Source organism: Elephas maximus, chromosome 10 (genome assembly GCF_024166365.1).
Source record: "Elephas maximus indicus isolate mEleMax1 chromosome 10, mEleMax1 primary haplotype, whole genome shotgun sequence".
Classification (NCBI taxonomy): domain Eukaryota; kingdom Metazoa; phylum Chordata; class Mammalia; order Proboscidea; family Elephantidae; genus Elephas; species Elephas maximus.
Window position 1 is genome coordinate 12,636,575 of NC_064828.1, and position 26,568 is coordinate 12,663,142.

Sequence of the window (26,568 nt, forward strand, 5' to 3'; positions counted from 1 at the left end):
AGAGTAGAAGTGTCCCATAGTTTCCAAGGCGCATCAGGTGGATTCAAACTGCCGACCTTTTGGTTCGCAGCTGTAGCACTTAACCACTAAGCCACCAGGGTTTCCAAAGGAAGGATGGCACAAGAAAAATTAGAATGAAAATCCTTGATACCTGTGTCCGTATCCACAATCCAGTACGACCTGTGATAACTGGGATGGAGATTGAGCCTTATTTAAAATAACCAAGGACCAGCCTCCAACCTCCAGATAAAGAGAATGTGCAAAAAGAATAAGGTGAAGGTAAATCTCTTATCAAGGGAAGAGCAGTTTATCTCAAACTAACTCAAAAACCTTTTTCTGCTGCCCAATCTGCTTTTCCTGAGGATGGCGGAAGCAAGAAATAATAGTCTTCAAGCATTCTTTCTGAGAAAGAGAACCAAGTCCACTATGCTTAAAGTTGTTGTGTGCTGTCAAATCCGTATGGCTCACAGTGACCCTGGAGGAGAGAGTAGAACTGCCCCAGAGGGTTTCTTAGGCTGTAATCTTTATGGGAGAGGACTGCCAGGTCTTTTCTTTAGGCGGCAGCTAGTGAGTTCGAACTGTTGACCTGGTTAGCAGCCAAGCACTTAACTGCTTCACCACCAGGGCTCCTTATGCTTGAAGTAACAGTTGTCAAATATAGACAATAATAACCAGATATAAAAGTACATATCACTAAAACACTGATAGGCTGTTGAACTACCTAGATTTTACAGGCAAAACTCTATTGTGATTCTTGAGGATTCCTGGATTACCTGCTGAGAGGAGAAAGATGGAAAATATTCCATGAGATAATTTTTAAGTTTCTCGTTTTAGTTCTGGGTTGTGACCGACAGCAATAAACGTACCATATTTTTAAAGGATGAAATGAGCCCTCAATTTTAATTCCCCTACCTAATACACAATGATATGGACAAAAAATTGGCAGCATGAAGTATAAGGTCTAAAAAAACTCAAATTGAGTGACATTTGAGCTGACTACAAAGAGCTTAAGTCCTCCCTTCACTACTGCACCCGCCATGGAGCTCCTTCAAAAACAATTTGGAAATCAGGTTGAAGGCTGGAAACGGAAAGCAAAGGTACCTTAGCGCTATGGTAGTTCCACTATGTTAAAGAGAGTGAGAGAAGAAAGAGGGTAAGGTAGAAACCTTATTTTTAAAAATACCTTGACTCCTAGTGGGGAATGTGTATCCTTCCAGCCCCCACTCCCACTTGAGGCTAGCCTGATTTTTATATTGTGAGAGAACTTAATGATAAAGCCAGCAAATTAAAATCCCTCATCCCACTAGCTCTGGATACATATTAAATAAAAACCAACTATAAAATTATATATAACCACTTTTTTTTTTTTTTTTTTTTACTGAGTATATTATCAAGACCACTTTTGTGTCATTACATTTTATTCTACAACATTTTTAGTGGTGGTGGAATGGCCACATTTTATGAATAGACTATATATTTCTTAACCATCCCTTAATTTTGGATATGTAGACTCTGCAATTTTACACTGTATAGTACTATGATGAATATTATAATGATGTCTTTGAGTATATTCATGATTTTTTTTAAGAAAAAATAATTTTATTTCATATATAGATTAAGGGATAAAAAGATAAAAGTTTATTTTATAAGTCTATAACTCAAAGAGGCTTTGGAAACCCTCCTAGGTTTTCAACCTTAGTCTTGAAGTTTTCTGGCCCTAAAGGAACCAAAACTGACCTTTATTTCAAGATTCCAGAGTCTAGGGATATGTGATTTCTGTATGGGTGGGTGAGGGTAGAGGGAAGGATATAATGCTGTGCAAGGACACAACCATCTTCAGTGAGAACTTCAAAAGCCTGAAGGGCTTCTCTCTATCCTCCCTAAGAAACAGACAGATAGAAGGAATACTGATCAGAAAGTCTTAGTAGTTGAAAACAGAAGTGCCATCACCTTCTCTTCCTCTGATCCCAAGAAAAAATATGCATTCTAAGAAACAAATAATTCAAGCATACATTGATATCTAATAAACTTTTTGTTACCATTTAGAATTGATCTAAGATTGTCCCTCACCAACGACTGAAGTGGCTCTGGTCTGTGAGCTTACGTAAGCCTGCGCCAACAGTCCACGTATAGCGGCAGGGTTACAGAGTCCCTCAGTTAACAATGCTGTCACTACTGGAGGACCTTTTGTGATCAGGAGAAAGTGTGCACTGGGGTAGAAATCCTGGCAGCTTCCACAGAGGAAAAACTAAAGGGACAGAGTTGTTTTAATGGATTCTGCAGCAGTTTCTGTCTTTCCCGCCCCTTGGCCAGCTAGTCTCTCTCTTTATTCCTAAACTGGAGCAATGACTTCAATCCCTTTCAAGTCTTGACGGGACACTCACAAGAAGGTTAAAGCCTGACCTCAGCAGCTGGCTCTGTCTGTCACGGGAGTTCCTGAGGTGTGACCGTGGCTGCTGGGATTCACGGAAACGCGCGGTGAGCGTGGGAACCCGAGGTTGCCAGTCCTGAGGGGTACTCACCCAGAGACAGCAAGGGAAGGGAGTCTGACTCACGGAAGCACAACGCAGAGCTGCTGTCACAGGCTAGAGGCTTCAAAGTCCTGGCAGCAATGCTTTCCCTCTTTCATCACGTTATTTAGACCAAAACCAAAAAAAAGCAACCAAACCCACTGCTGCCGAGTCGATTCCGACTCATAGCAACCCTATAGGACAGAGTAGAACTGCCCCACAGGGTTTCCAAAGAGCGGCTGGTGGATTCAAACTGTCCATCTTTTGGCTAGCACCTGAGCTCTTAGCTGCTGTGCCACCAGGGCTCCTATTTAGACTAGTGATTGTAAAATTTGTCCTGAGAAACTACTTTGATTTACCTGAAGTTTTATGATCATTAATGGGGAAAAACTGCTAAAAAAAAAAATTTACAAGTGGAACGGGGGTTTAGTTAGCAGCAAGTCCCTTCAGAAGGCAGCATGGAGGTAAGCGATGGAAGACCTCAGTGCCTGCTGGTCAGTTTAATACATATTTACTGAGCCCACGGTACTGGGCTGCTTATGCTTCAAAAGGAGTGGTGGGCAATTCACCAAGTGGAAAATGGCAGGAAGATCTTGTCGCAACACGTAATTTGAGAGCAGTCCACCTCATTACAGCTTAAAAACATAACACGTTGGGCTTGAGATGATTCCACTTCTTTCTTAGTTCACATTTGGTACTGTCTGAGGCAAAGACGTAGTTGATAGATTCGTAAGACAGATCCCACACCTGAGACGGGGTCAAATTAAATGTTTCCGCTGCTAGCTGGTACTCCTGAGAAAGGTGTGTCGCAAAAACACCTTTATCATCAGTCTGCCAACATAAGAAAAGAAATTTTCAGAATGAACAAGGAAATTATTTAAAAAAAACCCAGCTTTTTGTTTAGGGCCTATTTTCCTATTTAGCATGCTTCTAAGAGTCTACACCAAATCAAGCCTGTTGCCGTCGAGTTGATTCCGACTCCTAGTGACCCTATAGGACAGCATAGAACTGCCCCATGGGTTTCCAAGGAGCGACTGGTGGATTCAAATGCCAATCTTTTTGGTTAGCAGCCGTGGCTCTTAACCACTGCGCCACCAGGGCTCCAGAGTCTACACAGGAGCCTGTAATTGCCCCTATGCATATCTCTCTACACAGACCTATTTATACTTTTAAAAACCAAACACCAGAGCAGTGGTTCTTAACCCTGGATGCATACTGAAGTCAGATGGGAGCTTTTAAAAAGTATCCCTGCTCAGGATCAACCCAAATAAAGCAGAATCACAGGGGTGGGTGCTGAGCACCAGTATTTTAAGTTCCCCCAGGTACCATCCTGGACCTCTTCTTGTGGTGCCAAACCAGTCCCCCCGGCCCTCTGCAGCCTCTCCCGCTCCAGGCCCCTGTCCTCCCTCTGCCTCAACATTCCCCTCAGGCATGAGAGGAGTCAGCTGGGGGGTGAACACGTGACCTACTGCAACTCAGGGACTAGAGAAGCAAAATACTGCACACAAAACACCTTACACAGATCACTGAAGGATGGGCAATGCTGTACCAGAATCCAAAATGATGCTGGTCATAAGATGGGACTGTCTGGCTTTTGATGTTTGAGGTCAAACAGAGTTCTACATCAGAAGAGAAAAAAATCCTCTTATTACAAGCAGATAACTCATTCCATGTTCACCAAACAGATACCTAAGAAGTCCTTCCAAACTATGGCAATTTGCAGTCGTTCGTTATTTTACAAAAATGACTTTTTTTTTGAACAGTGACGAATTTGTGAAACATTTCATAATATGGAGGAACCTGGAAGGCATTATTTTGAGCGAAATCAGTCAGAGGCAAAAGGACAAATATTGTGTAAGACCACTATTATAAGATCTCGAGAAATAGTATAAACTGAGAAGAACACATACTTTTGTGGTTATGAGGCGGGGAGGGAGGGAGGGAGGGAGAGGGTTTTTTACTGATTAATTAGCAGATAAGAACTGCTTTAGGTGAAGGGAAGGACAACACTCAATACATGGAAGGTCAGCTCAACTGGACTGGACTGGACCAAAAGCAAAGATGTTTCCGGGATAAACTGAATACTTCAAAGGTTAGCGGAGCAAGGGCGGGGGTTTGGGAACCATGGTTTAAGGGGACTTCTAAGTCAATTGGCAAAATAATTCTATTATGAAAACATTCTGCATCCCACTTTGAAATGTGGCGTCTGGGGTCTTAAATGCTAACAAGCGGCCATCTAAGATGCATCAATTGGTCTCAACCCACCTGGAGCAAAGGAGAATGAAGAACACCAAGGTCACACGACAACTAAGAGCCCAAGAGACAGAAAGGGCCACATGAACCAGAGACCTACATTATCCTGAGACCAGAAGAACTAGTTGGTGCCCGGCCACAATCGATGACTGCCCTGACAGGGAACACAACAGAGAACCCCTGAGGGAGCAGGAGAGCAGTGGGATGCAGACCCCAAATTCTCATAAAAAGACCAGACTTAATGGTCTGACTGTGACTAGAGGAATCCCGGCGGTCATGGTCCCCAAACCTTCTGTTGGCACAGGACGGGAACCATCCCCAAAGACAATTCATCAGACATGAAAGGGACTGGTCAGTGGGTGGGAGAGAGATGCTGATGAAGAGTGAGCTAATTATATCAGGTGGACACTTGAGACTGTGTTGGCATCTCCTGTCTGGAGGGGGGATGGGAGGATAGAGAAAGTTGGAGGCTGGCAAAGTTTTCACGAAAGGAGAGACTGGAAGGGCTGACTCATTAGGGGGAGAGCAAGTGGGAGTAAGGAGTAAGATGTATATTAACTTATATGTGACAGACTGACTTGATTTGTAAACATTCACTTGAAGCTCAATAAAAGTTAATAAAAAAAAAATGACTTTTTTTAACATGTGCAACTCACTGACACTGATTACATTCTTCAAGTTGTATGACCATTCTCACCGTCCTTTTCCAAGTTAACATAAACCCTCCGTTAACATAAACTCACGATCCCTAAGGTTCCTATCTAATCTTTCGAGTTGCCGTTGTCAATTTAATCCCACCACATCAAATAACATTACTATGCAGGTGGTTTCCACAAAACAGCCAACTGACGTATCTCCCAGCATCCTTATTTACCCCCTTCCCATTCACAACACAGCAGCCAAAATGATCACCAGTTTATCAGCCTGTTTCATTTTCTTCACAGAACTTAATGATATTATTTTCTTATGCAGTTGCTTACTGTTTATCTGCCTTCCACTGGAATGTAAGTTCCTTGAGAAAAAAACCACATCTGTTTTGTGTTTCCTGCCCTACTTCCAGCAACTAAAAGTGACCGGAGCACAGTAAGTTCTTCATAAATATTTGTCATTAAATAAAAACAGCTTCAAGTATATAAATGGAGACAAGTGAGTAATAACCAACAGACATGTAAAAATATACCTGAAATTTCCCATAATTCTTAATTTTTAAATAAATGTTACATATTTTCATAACACATTAATTAGATTAATGCCATTTCAAAATATTTAAAAAACAACAACCCACTGCCATCAAGTTGATTCCTTCTCATAGCAACCCTATAGGGTTTCCAAAGCTGTAACTCTTTGTGGAAGCAGACTGCCACATTTTCTCCCGTGGTGCTGCTAGTAGGTTCGAACTGCCAACCTTAGGGTTAGCAGCTGAGTGCTTTGAGCCTCATTCCTTCAATAAATATTTACCGAGTGTGAGGCACTGTCTCAGGCACTGGGGAATGTGGCAGTGGACGAGAAAGACAAGGTCCCTTCTCTGATGGAGCTTCTATTCTAATGGGAACTAAAACTTCCTGTTACTTTATCGAGGCTCAGAGAGCACATACACCATGCATCTTTTATGTTCTAAATGATATTTATTTTTTCAGTACCGTACTTCTCTACATAAGAGTTGCAACCCGGGGGGTAGGGAGGCAGAGGCTGTGTGGAGACCTGGAACACTAGGCCTTACCCAGCGGTATCCGACGTCGCCTCACAAAGTCCACCAGATCCAGGGATCCTCCCTCAGAGGAGTTAAGAAACGTCCCGTGCCCAATTCTGTCAGGAAGCAGATCCAGGAGCATTTGTGTTTCTTTTTCTTGGTTTGGAATCTCAAAAAAAGTGAGGAGAGGATTAATGACCTCTCTCAGTGGTTCCTGAAGCATTTTTTTCCATAGCCAGGTACTCTGTCCCTGAGCAGCTACTTCTGAGCTTCTGTACATATACCTTCCCAGCCTTCCTCTTCACCTTTTATCTTCCCGTTCACTCCCCAACAGTCTTCTAGATTCAATAACAATAACACTAAGAACCTGCCCTCTGCCTTTTCACACAAATTCTCACTGGCAACGGAACTAAGGTGAAGGCCTTGAAGGAAGAGCACATTCTGCTGCTGCGTGGAGACCAGAAGCCACAGTCACACATGCCGTTCACTGAACCACCCAAGGGGCTTCCATCAGGATCAGAGACGTCAGCTAGGTGGCGAGAGGTCTCTTATGACCAGAGTGTGGAAACACGGATCCTACAATTTTTAAGTTCTGCCACTCGATTACCAACCCTGAATCGAACCTCTCCACCTTCAGACATGAAAAACACAAGTATTGGCAAGAAGTTCCAATTTTTTTCTTTACCTTTAAATCATGCTACTATTCAACCTTTTTAGTTACCCCATTTAATGCTCACGATAACTCCGTGAAATAAGTAGAATAAGTATTATTACCTGCATTTAACAAAGAGGCAAAACTGAGGTAGAAAGTAAATCCATCTGTAAAATGAGGAAAAATGGGGTAGAACCCCTTTTTTGGCCTCACAAACATGTGGTTAAGAAACTGACTGTCCTCCAGTCTTTATCTGTCCTGTGCTCATGCTGCCAGGGAGATGGGGGCTGGGGGGATGGGGCAAGAAGCTCCCTGCTGAACCCCACAAAATGATGAGGACTAGCCACTTCCTTGCTTGCCACTGCATGTGATGCATTCAGGTCCCTCCCACTACAAGGACATGTGAGATGAACTGGTGCTTCTCTCGGGGTCAGCTTGCCAGCAACAGGGCTGGTAGTGCAAATTCAGCCATCTTCTCTAGCAAGATTTCATCAAGCTGCTTTTATTCACAGCTGGACTGTGAGTCAACAGCCACCCCCGGAAACCACAAAAAGATAAAAATAGCAACACTAGGGGCTAAAGGAAGTCATGCCTTTATCATTTTAATTTACATTGAAGATATTTCTACTTTCCCCTTTTAAAAATGTATTTCTAAGCTAGGTTTATTTTTAGGCATTTAAAAATAACATCATCATTTTCCATTGTAATTTGCCCTCTTCAGCCTACTCTCTAGCCTAAGGCAATATTATTTACCTCTGAAAGATGCAATGCCAACTTCAGACCTGCTTTTTTAGCTTCCAAAAGAGGTTCCAAGAAGTCTTTTGCTTGTCCTGCCTTGAAGATAAAATGAGGAGGCATGAGAATTCTAAACAAACTAAGGAACTGGGCACTCTGTCCCAATGAACAAAGACATAAAATAATGGCACGCTGACTCACACGTTCACTAAAACGTGTATGAAGCACCTACATTGTTTTGTATGCTTTGCGGGACACAAAGCTGCCACAGCTTCTGCCCAGGAACCTTAGCCAAGTGTCAGTGAAGTCAATCAGCTGTGCCAGATACTGCAATCACAAAATTTTATTTCTGGAAGGGAACCAAGGTATCCAGTCCTATATATCGTTTTTAATAAGAAACAAGCCCTAGAAAAATTAAACGATGCATCCAAACTTACAGAAATAAAGATGAAAATCCACAAATTAGGAGAGAGCCAGGGCGAGAACACGAGTGTCCTGACTCCAATCCAGTCCACACCTGCCCATCTCTGCGGCATGAAGGGTGGGGAAGCGGCTCACAAATGGAGGCTTTTTGTACTGTCCCACCTTCATGCAGAAACCCAGCTGGGGTAGTGGTTAAGTGCTATAGCTACTAACCAAAAGGTTGGCAGTTCGAATCCACCAGGTGCTCCTTGGAAACCCTATGGGGCAGTTCTACTCTGTGCTATAGGGTTACAATTAATCGGTTTGATTTCTTCTTTTTTTTGTTTTTACTTTTACCCAGATACCTGCCTTGACATGCCTAAGGAGGGAAACTCACCTGTTTCAGGAACCCTTGTGATTATTAAAGAAAGCTTTCATCAAATGATGAATGAAAATAAAAGTAGAACAGTCAAGGTTTAGTCAAAGCCAGAAGAATTCGTTTCATGGCGCTCTCCAATTCAGTGGTTTTCTACCAGAGGGCGAGTTTGTCCCCCATCCCCACCCAGGGGACATTCGGCAATGTCTGGTGACAATTTTGGTTGTCCCAACTGGGAAGGTGCTATTGGCATCTAGTGGGTAAAGGCCAGGGATGCTGCTAAACAATGCACAGAGCAGCCCATAATAAAGGACGATCTGGCCCAAAATATCAATAGTGCCACATCTGAGACACTCTGCTTTAATCCGAAGCTCTAGGCCAGCTCTTCTCAACCAGGGGCTCTGTGAGATAATTAAGCCCTCATGCCCTAAGGCATCCATTGTGTAATGAATTAACTTCTCTCCCGTGCAAGCAGAACGGTACTAGCTGTGTGCTATCTTTAGAAGAATGGAGAAATAGCCAAGCAAAGCTGTTCTTTTTTTTTTTTTTCAAAAGAGGGCCTAATTATCTCTCAGAATCCGGGTTAAGACCAGCTGCTCTAGACATTCTGGTCCTCCAGGGGAGAACAGGGCTCCATTCACACAGAGTCTACTTACCCTCTGGAGGAGACAAGATGCTCTAAACTAATCCTTATTCCACTGATTCTACCTCTTAAAGTATATTTAGAAAAAAAAACTTACCATAGGATCTCCACTGAGATCAATGCCAAGGACTGTCTCCTCAGTAGAACAGAAGAACTCTTCAGCCAGTTTAACAGTCGTCTTGGCTACTGAAGGCCCACCTCTTCTGTCGATTGCTATCAAATACCTTTAATAGAGAAAACACACAGTAGAAAACGAAGACAAAGACGACGCATGGCAGACTACATGGAATACATCTTTCTAAAGAAACTATCGCCTGACTCAAGTCTAGACATGGATTTTACTTTTACTTTGCCAGAAGGAACGGTACACAAATTCCTAAAGCGGCATTAGATAAACCCACTGCCGCTGAGTCAACTCCGGCCCATAGCAACCCCGTAGGCCAGAGCAGAACTGTCCCAGAGGGTCTCCAAGGCGTGGCTGGCAGATTCCAACTGCTGACCTTCTGCTTAGCAGCCAAGCTCCTAACCACTGCACCACCAGGGCTCCAAGCATCCAATGTCTAGTCAGTATTCAAATTTCGAATTGTCTCAATTTTTGTTGTTTTCATTTATTTGGCTTTTACAGTTTGCTCGATTCAAGATCCAGAGAAGGTTCACACATTGTGTTGTTCAATTCGTCTCTTAAATCTCTTTTAATCTACAGCTATCTTCTCCCTTTTCTTGCTGTTTATTTGTTGAAGAAATAAATTCAGAACTGCATTCTCAACTTTAGATAAACAACAGGGTTTTGACTATTTTTTCTGTTGGAAGACAGAAATAAATTACAGGCTGATATATAAAAATCAGTTATACTTGTGACTCAAACAATAAAATTTCACCTTCTAGTTTTTTAAATGGTTAACTACAAAGAATATGGGTACAATGTTTCTTACCTAACATCAATATCTAAGTTTTCCTGTTTGGACTGTTTAATACCCTCAAGTATAGATTCCACGTAAGTCTTTTTAGTCATTCCTGGAAAAGAGGCACAGAAAATGTATATAAGGAGATTGTCAGCTATTTCCTCCTTCAATATGAACAATTACATTTTTACTTTATGTTGTGACAAGGGCGTGGTTAGAGATGAGTTATGCTACATTTTATTAAATGTTAATAAATTTCAAAGAAAATGAAGTACTAGAAAAATGACATGAAAAAAATATATCCAAAAAAAAGGGGAGGGGGTACATGTTCTCTATTAGTAGGATACTTTGAAAAAAAAAAATTTTTTTTTTTTTTTTTTTTGCTGGTCCAGATTAAAAAAAAACCCTATCTTAGGTTCCTTTCTTCTAAATCCTGCTGACTCAGTATCTCCTCCAGGGCACCAGAGATGTTTTTCCAAGCTTGGTGCTCAAGTCCTTCTCTTCTGGGAGGCTCTGAAAGAGGCTCTCCAGAGCAACCTCTGAAATACCCTCTTCTTCTGAATATAAAATGCTTACTTTTGGTGGAAAATTGCTAGTGAAACAGAAAATTCTAAAGAAAAAAAAAGTAATCCCACCACCCAGAGATAACCACTGTCTTTGTTTTTCTAAATAGTATATGCATATGGAGCCCTGGTGGCGCAGTTAAGAGCTTGGTGGCTAACCAAAAGGTTGGCGGTTCGAAGCCACCAGTTGCTCCTTGGAAACCCTATGGGGCAGCTCTACTCTGTTCTATAGGGTCACTATGAGTTGGAATCAACTCGACAGCAACAGGTTTGGTTTATATGCACATATATATATACATTTCAAGCAGATGAGATGCTACTGAGAACATCTGTGCCCTCTTCGGTTACTGGGCAGTGTATTCTGAGCATTTCCCTGTGTCCCTGAAGTGTCCTCGCTAGTACTTTTTTTTTTTTAGCTTAATAGTTTTAGATGAGTAATGCCTTCCCCCGCCCGCCTTTTTTTTTTGTACATTAGATGAAGGTTTACAGAACAAACTAGTTTCTCATCAGTTAGTACACATATTATTGTATGACACTTGTTAACAACCCCACAAAGTGTCAACACTCTCCCTTCTCAACCCTGGGTTCCCCTACTGCCAGCTTTCCTGTTCCCTCCTGCCTTCCAGTCCCTGCCCCAGGGCTGGTGTGCCCCTTTAGTCTTGTTTTGTTCCATGGGCCTGTTCAATCTTTGGCTGAAGGGTGAACCTCAGGAGTGGCCCCATTACCGAGCTGAAAGGATGTCCGGGGGCCATACTCTCAGGGTTTCTCGTCTCTGTCAGGTCAGCAAGTCTGATTTTCCTTTTTGAGTGAGAATTTTCTTCTACATTTTTCTCCAGCTCTGTCCGGGACCCTCTATTGTGATCCCTGTCAAAGTAGTCAGTGGTGGTAGCTGGGCGCCATCTAGTTTTACTGGACTCACTCTGGTGGACGCTGTGGTAGATGTGGTCCATTAGTCCTTTGGACTAATCTTTCCCTTGTATCTTCAGTTTTCTTCATTCTTCCTTGTACCCAAAGGGTAAGACCAGTGGAGTATCCTAGATGGCTGCTCACAGGATTTTAAGACCCCAGACACTACTTACCCCAAGTAGAATGTAGAACATATTCTTTTTTTGTGCTTTAAGTAAAAGTTTACAAATCAAGTCAGTCTCTCATAGAAAAATCTACATACACCTTGCTGTGTACTCCTAGTTGCTCTCCCCCAGTGAGACAGCACGCTCCTTCTCTCCAACCTGTATTCCCCATGTCCATTTAGCCAGCTTAAGAACGTATTCTTTTTTAAAAAATTTTTATTGTGCTTTAAGTGAAAGTTTACAAATCAAGTCAGTCTCTCACACAAAAACCCATATACACCTTGCTACACACTCCCAATTACTCTTCCCCTAATAAGACAGCCTGATGTCGCCCTCCACTCTCTCTTTTTGTGTCCTTTTCGCCAGCTTCTAACCCCCTCCACCCTCTCATCTCCCCTCCAGGCAGGAGATGCCAACATAGTCTCAAGTGTCCACCTGATCCAAGAAGCTCACTCCTCACCAGCATCCCTCTCCAGCCCATTGTCCAGTCCAATCCATGTCTGAAGAGTTGGCTTCGGGAATGGTTCCTGTCCCGGAGCAACAGAAGGTCTGGGGGCCATGACCACCGGGGTCCTTCTAGTCTCAGTCAGACCAGTAAGTCTGGTCTTATGAGAATTTGGGGTCTGCATCCCGCTGCTCTTCTGCTCCCTCAGTGGTTCTCTGTTGTGTTCCCTGTCAGGGCAGTCATCAGTTGTAGCCGGGCACCATCTAGTTCTTCCGGTCTCAGGATGATGTAGTCACTGGTTCATGTGGCCCTTTCTGTTCTTGGGTTCTTAATCACTTTGTGTCCTTTAGTGTTCTTCATTCTCCTTTGATCCAGGTGGGTTGAGACCAATTGATGCATCTTAGATGGCTGCGTGCTAGCGTTTAAGACCCCAGACGCCACTCTTCAAAGTGGGATGCAGAATGTTTTCTTAATAGATTTTATTATGCCAATTCACTTAGATGTCCCCTGAAACCATGGTCCCCACACCCCTGCCCCTGCTATGCTGGCCTTCGAAGCATTCAGTTTCTTCAAGAAACTTCTTTGCTTTTGGTTTAGTCCAATTGTGCTGACCTCCCCTGTACTGTATGCTGTCTTTCCCTTCACCTAAAGTAGTTCTTATCTAATTAGTGAATACCTCTCCCACCCCGCCTCGTAAGCACAAAAGAATGTTTTCTTCTCAGTTTAAACTATTTCTCAAGTTCTTGTAATAGTGGTCTTATACAATATTTGTCTTTTGCAACTAATTTCACCCAGCATAATGCCTTCCAGGTTCCTCCACATTATGAAATGTTCCACAGATTCCTCACTGTTCTTATCGATGTGTAGTATTCCATTGTGTGAATATACCATTATTTATTCATCTGTTAATGGGCACCCTGGTTGCTTCCATCTTTTTGCTGTTGTAAACAGTGCTGCAATAAACATGGGTGTGCATATATCTGTTCGTGTAAAGGCTCTTATTTCTCTAGGATATACTCCAAGGAGTGGGATTGCTGGATTGTATGGTAGTTCTATTTCTAGCTTTTTAAGGAAGCGCCAAATCAATTTCCAAGGTGGTTGTACCATTTTACATTTCCACCAGCAGTGTATAAGTGTTCCAATCTCTCCACAGCCTCTCCAACACTTATTATTTTGTGTTTTTTGGATTAATGCCAGCCTTGTTGGAGTGAGATGAAATCTCTTTGTGGTTTTGATCTGCATTTCTCTAATGGCTAATGATCATGAACATTTCCTCATATATCTGTTAGCAACCTGAATGTCTTCTTTAGTGAAGTGTCTATTCGTATCTTTTGCCCATTTTTTAATTGGGTTGTCTTTTTGTAGTTGAGTTTCTGCAGTATAATGTAGATTTTAGAGATCAGGTGCTGATCAGAAATGTCATAGCTAAAAACTTTTTACCAGTCTGTAGGTAGTCTTTTACTCTTTTGGTGAAGTCTCTGGATGAGCACAAGTGATTGATTTTTAGGAGATCCAGTTATCTAGTTTTTCTTCTACATTCTTTATAATGTTTTCTATACTGTTTATGCCATGTATTAGGGATCCTAATGTTGTCCCTATTTTTTCTTCCATAATCTTTATCGTTTTAGATTATATATTTAGGTCTTTGATCCATTTTGAGTTAGTTTTTGTGCACGGAGTGAAGTATGGGTCTTGTTTCATTTTTTTGCAGATGGATATCCAGGTATGCCAGCACCATTTGTTAAAAACACTGTCTTTTCCCCATTTAACTGTTTTGGGGCCTTTGTCAAATATCAGCTGCTCATATGAGGATGGATTTATGTCTGGATTCTCAATTCTGTTCCACTGGTCCATGTATCTGTTGTTGTACCAGTACCAGGCTGTTTTGACTACTGTGGCAGAATAATAGGTTCTAAAACCAGGTAAAGTAAGGCCTTCTACTTTAGAACATATTCTTTATAAACTGTTATGCCAATTGAACTAGATGTTCCCCAAGACCATGGTCCCCACAGGCCTCAGCCCAGCAATTCAGTCCCTCAGGGAGTTTGAATGTGTCTATGGAGCTACCGTGACCTTGCCTTGTACAGGTTGTGCTGGCTTCCCCAGTATTGTATACTGTCTTGCCCTTCACCTAAGTTTCCACTTATTGTTTTTCCATCCCCACCTTTTCCCTCCCTCGTAACCATCAAAGATTGCTTCTTTCTGTATGTAAACCTTTTCATGAGTTTTTACAGTAGTGGCCTCAAAACAATATTTGTCCTTTTGTGATTGGCTTATTTCACTCAGCGTAATGCCCTCCAGGTTCATCCATGTTAGGAGATGCTTCACAGATTCATCGTTGTTCTTTTTCATTGTGTAATACTCCATTGTGTATGTACCACAGTTTGTTTATTCATTCATCTGTTGATGGGCATCTAGGTTGTTTCCACCTTTTTGCTATTGTGAACAATGCTCTTGCAAGTATTTTTGATGGTTCCATAATATTTCATTAACTATTCCCCTATTGTTGCATACTTAAGTTAAATCTCCATTCCTAAAAAGAACTAGCTCTACTAATCGGCAAGTCTCTTCTGTCCTTCCCTTTCGCTACCCTCACCAGTATACTCTGGAACTGATCTATAGTTTAAAAATGAGAGATAAGAATCTTCTCCTTGTCCTTATTTCAACACACACTTTACTAGAAGAAGCTTCAAAATTTTTACCCCCAGATGTTCATTAGGTCATACATGTTAAGGTGCAATAAGACCTGGTATGGCTTCTTCGGGTCATAGTCAAGGTGCTAAGAGGGACCCACGACACTAATAGTATCTCCTAATGCTGCTCTCATGGAAGGAGGGTCCTGGAAATTTCTCCAGACCACATCAGATCTGCTCACCCCCATCCAGGGAGGCTTCACCACATCAGATCTGCTCACCGTCATCCAGGGAGGCTTCACCACATCAGATCTTTTCACCCCCATCCAGGGAGGCTTCACCACATCGGATCTGCTCACTGTCATCCAGGGAGGCTTTATGACATCAGATCTGCTCACCGTCATCCAGGGAGGCTTCACCACATCAGATCTGCTCACCCCCATCCAGGGAGGCTTCACCACATCAGATCTGCTCACCTTCATCCAGGGAGGCTTCACCACATCACATCTGCTCACCCGCATCCAGGGAGGCTTTACGACATCAGATCTGCTCACCCCCATCCAGGGAGGCTTCACCACAGCAGATCTGCTCACCCCGATCCAGGGAGGCTTCACCACATCAGACCTGCTCACCCCCACCCAGGGAGGCTTTACAACATCAGATCTACTCAACCCCATCCAGGGAGGCTTTACGACATCAGATCTGCTCACCCCCATCCAGGGAGGCTTCACCACATCAGATCTGCTCACTGTCATCCAAGGAGGCTTCACCACAGCAGATCTGCTCACCCCCATCCAGGGAGGCTTTACCATATCAGATCTGCTCACCTCCATCCAGGGAGGCTTCTCCACATCAGATCTGCTCACCCCCATCCAGGGAGGCTTTACCACATCAGAGCTTGCTTCTGACATAAGAAACTTACTGATCACTGATGAGTGACTAAATAACCTGTATTTGGCTGGCTGCTATAAAACGTGATTCTACATACGCTCAGGGGCATCGTCTCACAAGTTCCCTAGATAAAGGGACCCAGAATTAGCCCGATTGAGAGATAACTCAACTCTAAGGAGCGAGTGCTCTTTTCTCAGAGTGAATGACACAAACCAGGAAGAACAAAAGACACGTTTGCAGGCCTTTCTCTCCCCTCTCAAACAGATATGCCTGACCTGATTTTCTACTTTGTTAGTTAGGCATAACTCACTCGTTAATAGGCATCTGTCCCCTGGAAAAACAGAAAGTTTGGACTGTTGACTCTAAAAGTACCCATGAAAACTGGAACAATAGTGTAAAAGGGCTTCAGACTTCCAACTTCACACACACGAATGATCAAAGCACATGGAAAAGGGGTAATGCATCCGCTGAGAAGTAGTGAAACTCTACCAGTGGCATCTTCTCTTCTGGGTGTGCTCCTTAGTTCCAGGTACTTGACACCATCTTCTGCAAATTCTTTAATAACGTCTTTTGTAACCTGATAATAAAGGCAATGTACACAATATGGATGTTAATGTAAGGCTCCCAATTAAAGTGCCAAGCGTCACAGCTTTATTGCATTCATTAAATATGATTCGCAGGTACTGTTGAAGTCTCCCATGTGGCAGAGATTACCTGCTTTGTCACATCTCTGGAGACGGTGGCTGAGCTGCAGCATTTCCAACAGATCCCATCACCCCCCTATTCCCACATTTAATCTAAATCTACACATCGCCCACACATTTGTTTCCTCCTTTCAATCATTTCTCTATTTCCTAGTGTTCATAACAAGCAAATTTATTAAGTAGAGAAATGAGGTAAAACTCAAATGAGCTGAAACCACCTTAGGCATTATTGACGTACCATTCCAAGTCACAGCTGAAGGCTCTTACTCAAGTTATTTAGGAATTAAATTGTATTTATCAATCAATTCTTCAGGCAGGGTTGAATTTTCCCCTGAAACACTTAGGAAAATTCCTCTTACACACAGAAAGTAGGTGATAAATATGTGTAGAATTGTGTCCAATTCAGTAGAAATTTTAACAACTCCCAAAATTACTGAATGACCAGGGTAAACAAAATCTAAAGGTTAAAGGAATCTCTTCTTCTCTGCCATCAATTCTTAACAGACCAAATCTAGAAAAGTACCAGGTTGGGGACGCTGTAACGACCTGCCCTAACTAGTCCTTACTGTTGGTATGCTAATCTTAATCTCAAGTGCAAAGGCAGTGTCCTGGCCAAGAAACAAGGGCTGGCTGATGGTGCAGACAATGTCTAACAAGAGAGCACGACCTTGGTGAGTCTGGTGCAATCCAAGGTCTGGCCTCCGTTCTGCAGGTGAGAAACTTGCTGTTTCAGTCACATTCCAACCCTGTCTCTGTGAGATTACACCCAGGGCATACAGACTGGAGTTCTGAGTGAGCCTCACATACTGACTCCCACGTTTACGAGAAAACAATCTCTTGGTTTACTTCCACAGATGGTTCACATGAGGACTTGACAATATAACTCTGTCATTCACTGAGCCACCTATAGGAGCTCATCCCAGTAGCTCTAAGTAGAGAATCTTAATTCCACAGCTCATTTTAATAAAGCTTTTCAGCAACTCTGAAAGGAATTAAATAATGAGTATGGTATTATTGCCCACAGAGTATTAAGAACATGAGATTTCATGAATTTTGCAAACAAAAAAAAGTGAGACCAGAGTCTCTGTGGTGAACACTTCTGGTAGTATTCATGTCCAGTGGCTGATCAGAGAAGGCCTCCTTGGGTTCCTATAAATCCCTGTGCATGTCTCTACCACAGAGCTTACTATGCTACGTTGGGTTTATCAGCTTATGGACCTGTCTCTCTAACCTGACTATAAATTCCTCAGGGGCAGGAACTGTGCCCGTCTATCTTTATATCTCCTAGTCTTTAGCCCAGAGCCTGGAACATTGTGGGAGCTCAGTCAACTTTTGTTGAACTGAAGTTAACTCTTCTCCAAAAGGCGATTCGTTTACTCATGACTTATCATGAGGATCAGTCTTGGCCAAAGAGGAAAATTCCTTCTTGGCCAGTTCAAAATGCTTCAGAAACTCGGGTTATACTTCTTACTTTGCATTTTTTTCCTAAGGGCTAAGAACATTGATAAGATTTTGTTTCTCTCCAATTACAAAATGACCTCTTGGTCAGATCGATGATAAAGAGGCCAGTCTTTCATGTCGGATTCTAGTAACACGGAGCTTCAGAGAAAAGAACACAGTGGCACCCTCCAGCCCGTCATCCCAGAGGGAACACACAGTTTCCCTGCATCAATTTGTTAGAGATTAATCACTCAGTCTCTAAGCACTTCTTGAACTTACTCATTCTCTACAATGTCTACCCAGGTAGTTAAGTCTCCCATGCAACACAGATAAAGCCTTATCAAGGACATGCCCACCTGCGGTCAAATATTTAATATGATATGTTGTACATGAAAAATAGGACTAAATTTTCTCCTCCAAATTGTCTTCTATTTAATAGTTGCTGGTCTTGGTTCTTTTCTCATGGCTTTTGTAATGTATAGAGTTTTTATATTGGTTCATTTGCCAAATATCTTACATTGGTTTTGAAAAGGGTTGTTATAAAAAAGCAAAAATGTTTTTCATTACACTCTTGATAAAAGCAAAAGATCACATGCAACAACACAAGGGCATAAATTAATTTTAAACCTTTCCAAATATTCCTTCAGGTCTCACCATCAGGATATCTTCAGGGCTAGTAGTAAGCTGATGAATAAGTTGAAACATCTGGAAACATCTGCAACATGAATGAAAACTTTAAATATACCCTAATCATCAAAAATCCATCACTCATTTTTTTTTTTTTTTTAATCATCAAAAATCCATCACTCAAGAGAAACTCACTAAGCTGAATTAATTCATAGCTTTTAGATTAGTAGCCCCAAACCCACTGCTGTCGAAGTCAATTCCAACCCATAGCGACTCTACAGGACAGAGCAGAAATACCCCACAGGGTTTCCAAGGAGCAGCTGATGGATTCAAACTGTTGACCTTTTTTTTGGTTAGCAGCTGAGCTCTTAAATCACTGCGCCAACAGTGCTCCTTATAAATATATAGTTACTATGAATCTAAAGGAGCCCTGGTGGCACAGTAGCTAAGAGCTCAGCTACTAACCAAAAAAAGGTAGACAGTTCGAATCCACCAGCTGCTCCTGGGAAACCCTATGGGGCAGTTCTACCCTGTCCTATAGCGTCAATTCCATGTGTTGGAATTGAGCTCAAGGCAACAGGTTTGGGTTTTTCTGGTTTATATATTTATAAAGAACTACAGAATAGGTTTTTCAAAAATTACATTGATCTGGAAAGACAAACAAGTGACTAAAAATAAAATGTCAGGGATATTTTTAAGTGAGAAATAACAGTTTCCCTTTCCCGCACGCCCTGCCAGTGACAGCAAACAATGGTGAAAATTCAGAAGTCTATATTTTCAAGATGAAAGACTGTTCCAATATAGTATAACTTCACAAACAACATAAATCACTAAAAATATTACCAACAGTCTGGCAGCTGGAAAAAATGCTATACGTCAAATTATATTCTCTTTACCAGAGGGCTAATTATTCCTTTAACTACTAAAATCTGAATTTTCATATATGACTTACAATCTCAAAATACTAATAGAAAAAAATATGTTCATAACCTCCCCAGACTCACTCTTGTAAAGTTCTCTTCTTTCCCTTGTCAATCATAGTCATCTGATTGTGAATTTTAAGATCTGGCTTCTTGGCTATTAATTTCCTCATGGTTTTAGAACTAATGGATCCATTCAAGTGGGCATGAAGTTCCTAAGAGAATGCAATCAGTAAATACTTATTAAATATCTACTTGATTCATAGCACATATCAGGTATGATGTTTATAGTTTGTAGATAAGTTGCCTATTAGATTTAGCTATGGCACTGGGTTTTTTTTAATGTAACTTTTGAAGTTTTTACTCTAAATTTAAAGTTTTTTCTCTAAATTTAAACTCTAAGTTTACAAAGCACAAATTCTATAATTGCTTTTTTTTTTTTTTTTGTAAAAAGAAACAACACAGAAGTCATTACAATTAGCAACCACTTGAGAATTCTGTGGTTGAATTCTCACCACTTTTGGTAATTCCAAGTAAAAGTTTTTCTTCCATGCTTGTTGCTGTTCTTCTATCTCCATTATGATTTTAGCAGGAAAACAAAGGTCTTTCTCCACTCTTATTCTTTCTATGAACAATACAATTTATTTCAGTCAGTAAGTTTTGTGGTTATGAATTTCCTTTCAATTGCTTCAATTTCACACATTTTCACACACTAAAGTTAGCTGTAGACTCAGCTCTTAGCTCAGCTTCACCTATTTTAACAAATGTGAATAGTTTCAGATGTTAACGTAAGAGCAAAGAAACAGAATTTTGCTAATTTATTCCTCAAAAGATAAAAGCTCCCCAAAGCCAACTTAAGTGTGTTGGAGGCAGAGAAGTGATTAGTAAAAATGTGAACTAGAAACAGAAGGCCTCAAGGTGGTATGTGGTGGATTAAAACCTAAATTTCAGTAGGGTGTACTCCTTACCTATCAGCACTTTCTGTAAAGATTAAAGCCTTGGAAGCCCTATGGGACAGTTTTTTTCTGTCCTATAGGGTCCCTATGAGTTAGAATCAACTTGATGGCAATGGGTTTAGAGTGCTATTGAATTAATTATATATCTACCTGAGTATCTTATTGTGAGTATATGGAAAAATTTCTATGATATAGTGTTACTTACAAAAAGTAAGTTGCAGTACATATTGTTTAGAAATACGACATTTATGAACATTTATACATAACACACACACAATCTATTTATGTATTTATATCTTTATACCTAAAACAAGGAGCCATGGTAGCACACTGGCTAAGTGCCTGCTAACTGAAACGTTGGTGGTTCCAATCCACCCAGTGGCTCTGCAGGAGAAAGACCTGGCTATCTGGTCCCGTAAAGATCTGCAGCCAAAAAAACCCTATGGGGGGCAGTTCTACCCTGTCACGTGGGGTCACTATGTGTTGGACTAGACTTGACAGCACCCAACAACAACACACCTAAAACACATATGGTAGGATATACAGAACAGTTACCACCAGATGGAGGTGAAAGGTGGAAAAGGTCAGGGAGAGTATTTTACTTTTACTTTCTACCTTCTATACTTCTGCAGAATTTGGAGGTTTTTACACCAGGCATTTAATACTTACTTTTATAATAATAATTAAAAAATGCTTGCAAAATAGCTTTATTATTACATATCGGGAGGGGGAAGAATTTTTATGTCTAGACAAAAGAAGGAAAACCTAAACAAGCACTTAGGCCATTTTACATAGTTGTATCAGGGTTTCCGTAACGATCAGAGCGTTAAATAAATTAGTAACCACTATAGCATCTGAGAAATAATCTTTTCTTTTCCTTCCTAAGGAACCCTGGTGGCACAGTGGTTAAGTGTTCGGCTGCTAACCAAAAGGTCAGCAGTTCAAATCCACCAGCTGCTTCTTGGAAACCCTATGGGGCAGTTCTACTCTGTCCTGTAGGGTCGCTATGAGTCGGAATTGACCCGACCTCAATGAGTTTGATTTTTGGCTTTCTCTTTTCTAACAGCGTCCGTGGTGCGGACCCGGCTTTGCCTACCGGACACTCAATACGGACACTGCCGTCCGAGGTCAGATTGTTAGCACCCATGGACTCACCTCGTAAAGAGTTCCCACCAACCAGTTTACTCAACTATAACCACTTTTTTCGCGGACCCAGATAAGTTTTCCTTTCAAGCTGAAAGTCTTGTAGAAAGTGACAACCTGGGCTCCCCTAACACAATCCACGTGTCCACAGCAATCGGTAGCAGGTTGTCCTCACGGGGAAGCTTAGTTCCCCGGAAGCAAAGGAAATTCTAACACCGTCGAATTTCGGGACAAGCTACACCCCCGGGGAGGCGCGCTCTTCCCGGAAGTGACGCACACTGGCCCGCGGAAGGGGAAGTCAAGGAAGAGGGGTGGGGGTTCCGTACAGAGGTCCGCGAGGTGGGACGGTACGGATGGAAAAGCTTGGAACCGCCACGGAGCGCCGCCGCTGAGCCTCTCCTGGCCATGGGCCCGCGGAGCCGCGAGCGTCGAGCGGGGGCCGTGCAGAACACCAACGACAGCAGCGCCCTCAGCAAGAGCTCCTTGGCCGCGCGCGGGTACGTGCACGACGCTTTTGCCGCGTTGCTGGTCCCGGGGGCCGCGCGGCGCGCGCCGCTCATCCACCGCGGCTACTACGTCCGCGCACGCGCCGTGCGGCACTGCGTGCGCGCCTTCCTGGAGCAGACGAGCGCGCGCCCCGATGCGCCGCCCGCCCAGGTGCTGTCGCTAGGCGCCGGCTCCGACTCGCTGTATTTTCGTCTCAAAGCTGCGGGTCGCTTGACCCGGGCTGCGGTTTGGGAGGTGGATTTCCCGGACGTGGCGCGGCGCAAAGCAGAGAGGATTCGGGATACGCCGGAACTGTGCGCGTTAACTGGGCCGTTCCGGGAGGCGGACGCCGCGTCGGCGCTGCTCTTCGAGGGTCTGGACTACCGCATCCTCGGCCTGGACCTGCGGCAGCTCCGGCGGTTGGACGAGGCCCTGGCCGCCGCGGGCCTCGAGGCGGCCGCACCGACTCTCCTCCTAGCAGAGGCCGTGCTGACCTACCTGGAGCCCGAGAGCGCCGCAGCCCTCGTCGCCTGGGCAGCCCGGCGTTTTCCCGATGCCCTTTTCGTCGTCTACGAGCAGATGAAGCCGCGGGACGCCTTCGGCCAGTTCATGCAGCGACATTTCCGGCAGCTGAATTCCCCCCTGCATGGCCTGGACAGCTTTCCCGACGCGGAGGCTCAGCGGCGCCGCTTCCTCCAAGCCGGCTGGACGGCTTGCAGTGCCATGGACATGAATGAGTTCTATCGCCGCTTTCTCCCTGCCCAAGAGCGCCGGCGGATAGAAACTCTTGAACCCTTTGATGAATTTGAGGAGTGGCATCTGAAGTGTGCTCACTATTTCATTCTGGCAGCTTCTAAGGGAGACGCCATGTCCCAAACCCTGCTGTTTCCACCTACAGAGGCGTTTCCTTGGGTACACCCTGCTTCCCCTTCAGGGGCCTTCCCTGCCGCTGTAGTTATGAGTGACAGCCAGGGACCTGACCTTAAGAGATATGGCCATGCGTCTGCCCTCTTGAGCCCCGGCATTATTCTCAGTGCTGGAGGCTTTGGAGAGCAGGAGGGGCAGCACTGCCGGGTGAGCAAGTTTCACCTGCTCTTAAGATATTGTGACTTTGGTTGGAAAAGCAGCCAAATACTCAGTTGGGAGGCTGGAGCTAAGTGGGATGGACGTCTTTATCACACCATGACAAGACTTTCAGACACTGAGGTTCTGGTCCTGGGAGGGAGACTGTCCCCGGTGACTCCAGCCTTGGGAATTCTCCAACTGTGTTTTTGTAAGAGAGAGGATAATGGCGCTGAGGACCTGAAGGTGACAGTAACAAAGGCTGGCCCAGAAGAAGATTCCACTTTGTCACGCTGGCGCCATTCAGCAACAGAAGTGTCCTATCAGAATCAGAAGTATTTGTTTGTGCATGGAGGTCGAAGTGTAATAGAACCTGTACTAAGTGACTGGCATTTCCTACATGTAGGGACAATGACTTGGGTCAGGGTCCCAGTGGAAGGGGATGCACCCGAAGCTCGGCATTCCCACAGTGCCTGCAGTTGGCAAGGGGGAGCTCTTCTTGCTGGAGGCCTGGGGCCTTCTGAGGAGCCACTGAGCTCTGTAGTCTTCCTGAAACCAGTCTCTTGTGGATTCCTTTGGGAATCAATAGACATCAAGCCTCCTGTTATCCCAAGGTACTCCCACACAGCTCATGTGCTCAATGGGAAGCTTCTGCTGGTTGGAGGGGTCTGGATTCATTCTTCCTCAGTTCCTGGAGTTACTGTTATTGATTTGACTACAAGACTGAGCTCTGAGTATCAGATTGACACAACACGTGTGCCATGGCCGTTAATGCTACACAACCATACCAGCATCCTCCTTCATGAAGAGCAACAGCTCCTGATCCTTGGAGGTGGTGGGAACTGCTTTTCCTTTGGCACCTACTTCAACCCCTGTACATTGACATTAGACCTTTCTTCCTTAAGTACTGAGCAGTAAGCACTGGACTCTTGATATATTCAGAACCCACTAAAGTAGACAGTAAAGGTTTCCACGAATAGCATTTTATCCTGCCTGTAGATATTGCCTCTTTTTTTCCCTTAGCATTACCATCCAATGCATGAAGTGATAGTGTTTGTTGTTAAAACACATACCGACAATCAGATGGTGGGAAAAAAAAAGTCTGATCAGAAGACAGTGGCCATACAGTCCTAGAGTAGGAATTGGTCATACTCTCCTAGAGCGGTAGGCTTTGGATTCATTGATCCTCCTCCCATTTTCCAATTAAAGTTTATTGAGTTTAAATGGCCTTTAGCCTAAATGAAATAAATTTTTTTTTTCCCTGGGCTTTGTGATTTGAGATAACACCTTGGGACAAGTTTGACATAGATCCTTGAAAAATGTAATATGGTTGAAAGATGAACATCTGAATATAGTTGAAGGGGCATGGCGTTGGCCTAACTCTTCATGTGTGAAAACTGGAACAAGTGCAGCTGCAGTTTAATTACAGCGTGTGCTGTTTAGTGCAGCAGAGAACTCCAGGCTAGCTTTAACGGGAAATATTTGTAGGGCTTTATTGAGAAACATGCTTTTGGTCCATTCCTTGGCACTGATTCCACATTTACTTAGATTTATAAATGCCAAAAAGCCAAACATTTAATGCTTCAACTCATTTGTGCATGGTATAATATTTGCGCCAGATCTTTCTCCACTATTCTGTGCTCCAGAAGGCTGACCTTTAGGGACTACACGAATGAGCTCTCTTAGGTTCTGGTTGTGTTCCACCAGATGGAGACACGGGAGAAGGGAAGACAGGAGGAGTAAGTCAGGGTATTATTAGTGGCTACAATCTGTCAGAGGCCATGGGTCCTTGTCAAGTAGCCTTCTCTTACAAGCTGTAGCTGTAGCACTAACTGTCCATCTCTCTGAGCTCTGGTAATTCTTTTCTCTCCTTACCTCTTCAGGCCAGGGGTAGTAATGGCTGGCTGTTAAACTTGGACTGCACTAATACCATAGCCATTAGCCACATGCAGCCATTTAAATTAAGATGAAACGAAATTAAAAATTAAGTGGCTTAGTCACACTAAGCACATTTGAAGTGCTCACATGTGGCTAGTGCGTTAAAATACAGATGTGTAGAGCATGTTTGTCACTGCAGGAAAATCTATTGGATATTGCTGAAGTATTTCATCGTCTGTACTTGGTTTTGCCTTAACCCTACCCGCCCCTTTTAATTGGTGTCTTCATTAAGCTGTCTTCAATTATCCCCTTTAAATGGACCAACTATTTCCTGGTGGTAGGCCTTGTGGGATCAGTGAAATATCTTAAGTGTTCATCCTTACAAATTTTGCGCTTTAATTTGTGATCTCAATTGTATATGCCTTGTGAAAGTCACATGTTTCAAAAGGTAGTGGCTTTGGTACTCAGTGAGCTACCTTCGTATTTCTTGCTAGTCTGCAATCTTTGAAACCTTAAAGAATGGTATCTTCAGATTTTACAAGGACCTTAATGATTGTTAACTATCAGTGTTAACATCTCAATGGACTTACTATGGCACAAAGTCAGTTTTCTGTATTATTAACAACTGTTTACACATAAATGAAGGCACAATGCTTCAGCGCTTAGCTGCTAACTGAAAGGTCAGCAGTTCGAACCTACTGACCTGGCGATCTGCTCTCACAAAAATTTACAGCCTACGAAACCCTATGGGATAGTTCTACTCTGTCCTGTAGGGTGTCTGTAAGTAGGAATTGACTCAGTGGCACACAACAACGCCACATATAAATGAATGTGAAAGGTGATTAATTCAAAAACTGAATAGCAAACACAAACCTAAGTGTAAGGAGTGGGCAGCGTTGCTATCTTAGGTGAAGGCTTCCAGGAGAAGATGAGCTGAATAAAGGGTTGTAGTCTGGCTTCAGCTTCCCTGAGACTTCACAAAGCCCCTTCTGGAGAAATCCTTGGTCACGGCCATGTGTGAGTCCTGGGAAGCAAAAGGCTTAACGGACCTGGGCATCTGACGAGATGGTGGGTGGGTCAGGTACTAAAAAACTGGCAGGGATATGATTAGAGGGAGTAGGCTGCTGTGTGTTTTCTAAGTTCACCAGAGCCTACCTCTAGCTTTCAGGAGCCAATCGAAGCAGGACACTAGGATGAAATGAAATGGTAGTAGTTAGTACCAGAATTTGAATGTAGATCTGACTCCAAACTTTAGGGAACTCCTTCCTTCATGCTACCTCTTAGATTGTGCCATCAACCCTTAGTATTCCACTGTTTTGGAGGGGAATAAAGGTGGTGCAGCAGAGAGGGGGAGATTGTCAAGAGAATGTGGATACGCAGGGTGGTTACTATCTTAAGCTCTGCCCAGTATGGCGCATTGTGAGTAATTGGGCCTGTTCTTCCCAGAGAAATGACCCAGATTTTCTATAAGTGATTACCAGATTAAGCATATCCTGCACCTCTAACCCAATATGTGTATCATGCTCGGTTAAGGCATTATTCATCTCTCAAGCTCTGCTCATTAGGACACTCGAGAGCCCTGTCAGC

General features: G+C 43.2%; 2 protein-coding genes across 5 annotated transcripts; one reads left to right on the forward strand and one right to left on the reverse strand.

Annotated features, from left to right (window-relative positions):
• Positions 1 to 1,365: 1,365 nt before the first annotated feature.
• ADAL (adenosine deaminase like) lies at positions 1,366 to 21,966 on the reverse strand. 4 transcript variants are annotated; one of them, XM_049898363.1, is made up of 11 exons: positions 21,882 to 21,966; positions 19,972 to 20,081; positions 19,541 to 19,671; positions 18,537 to 18,624; positions 16,255 to 16,342; positions 10,194 to 10,275; positions 9,359 to 9,485; positions 7,859 to 7,939; positions 6,484 to 6,622; positions 4,029 to 4,129; positions 1,367 to 3,341 (listed from the first exon to the last, which is right to left on the reverse strand). In XM_049898363.1, exons 2-11 carry the CDS (start codon positions 20,032 to 20,034, stop codon positions 3,147 to 3,149), a joined length of 1,095 nt encoding a protein of 364 aa, XP_049754320.1. In that variant the 5' UTR covers positions 20,035 to 20,081; positions 21,882 to 21,966; the 3' UTR covers positions 1,367 to 3,146. The 4 variants fall into 4 exon arrangements, with proteins under 4 accessions (XP_049754322.1, XP_049754320.1, XP_049754321.1 ...); XM_049898364.1 differs by having other exon boundaries at positions 18,564 to 18,624; positions 21,568 to 21,888; XM_049898362.1 differs by having other exon boundaries at positions 21,568 to 21,888.
• Positions 21,961 to 24,690, forward strand: LCMT2 (leucine carboxyl methyltransferase 2). The gene has a single exon (XM_049898360.1). The coding sequence runs from the start codon at positions 21,961 to 21,963 to the stop codon at positions 24,019 to 24,021; it is 2,061 nt and encodes a 686-aa protein (XP_049754317.1). The 3' UTR covers positions 24,022 to 24,690.
• The last annotated feature ends 1,878 nt before the right edge of the window (positions 24,691 to 26,568 follow it).

Excerpts from the sequence above, each read along its gene's own strand:
- ADAL (XM_049898363.1), bottom strand. The coding sequence starts at position 20,034 with ATGGAGATAGAAGAACAGCAACAAGCATGGAAGAAAAACTTTTACTTG. Across the intron at positions 19,672-19,971 it reads ACTTGGAATTACCAAAAGTG|GAACTTCATGCCCACTTGAA; the intron begins GTGAGAATTCAA and ends GCATTCTCTTAG. Across the intron at positions 6,623-7,858 it reads TGGCATTGCATCTTTCAGAG|ATTCCAAACCAAGAAAAAGA; the intron begins GTAAATAATATT and ends ACTTTTTTTGAG.
- LCMT2 (XM_049898360.1), top strand. The coding sequence starts at position 21,961 with ATGGGCCCGCGGAGCCGCGAGCGTCGAGCGGGGGCCGTGCAGAACACC.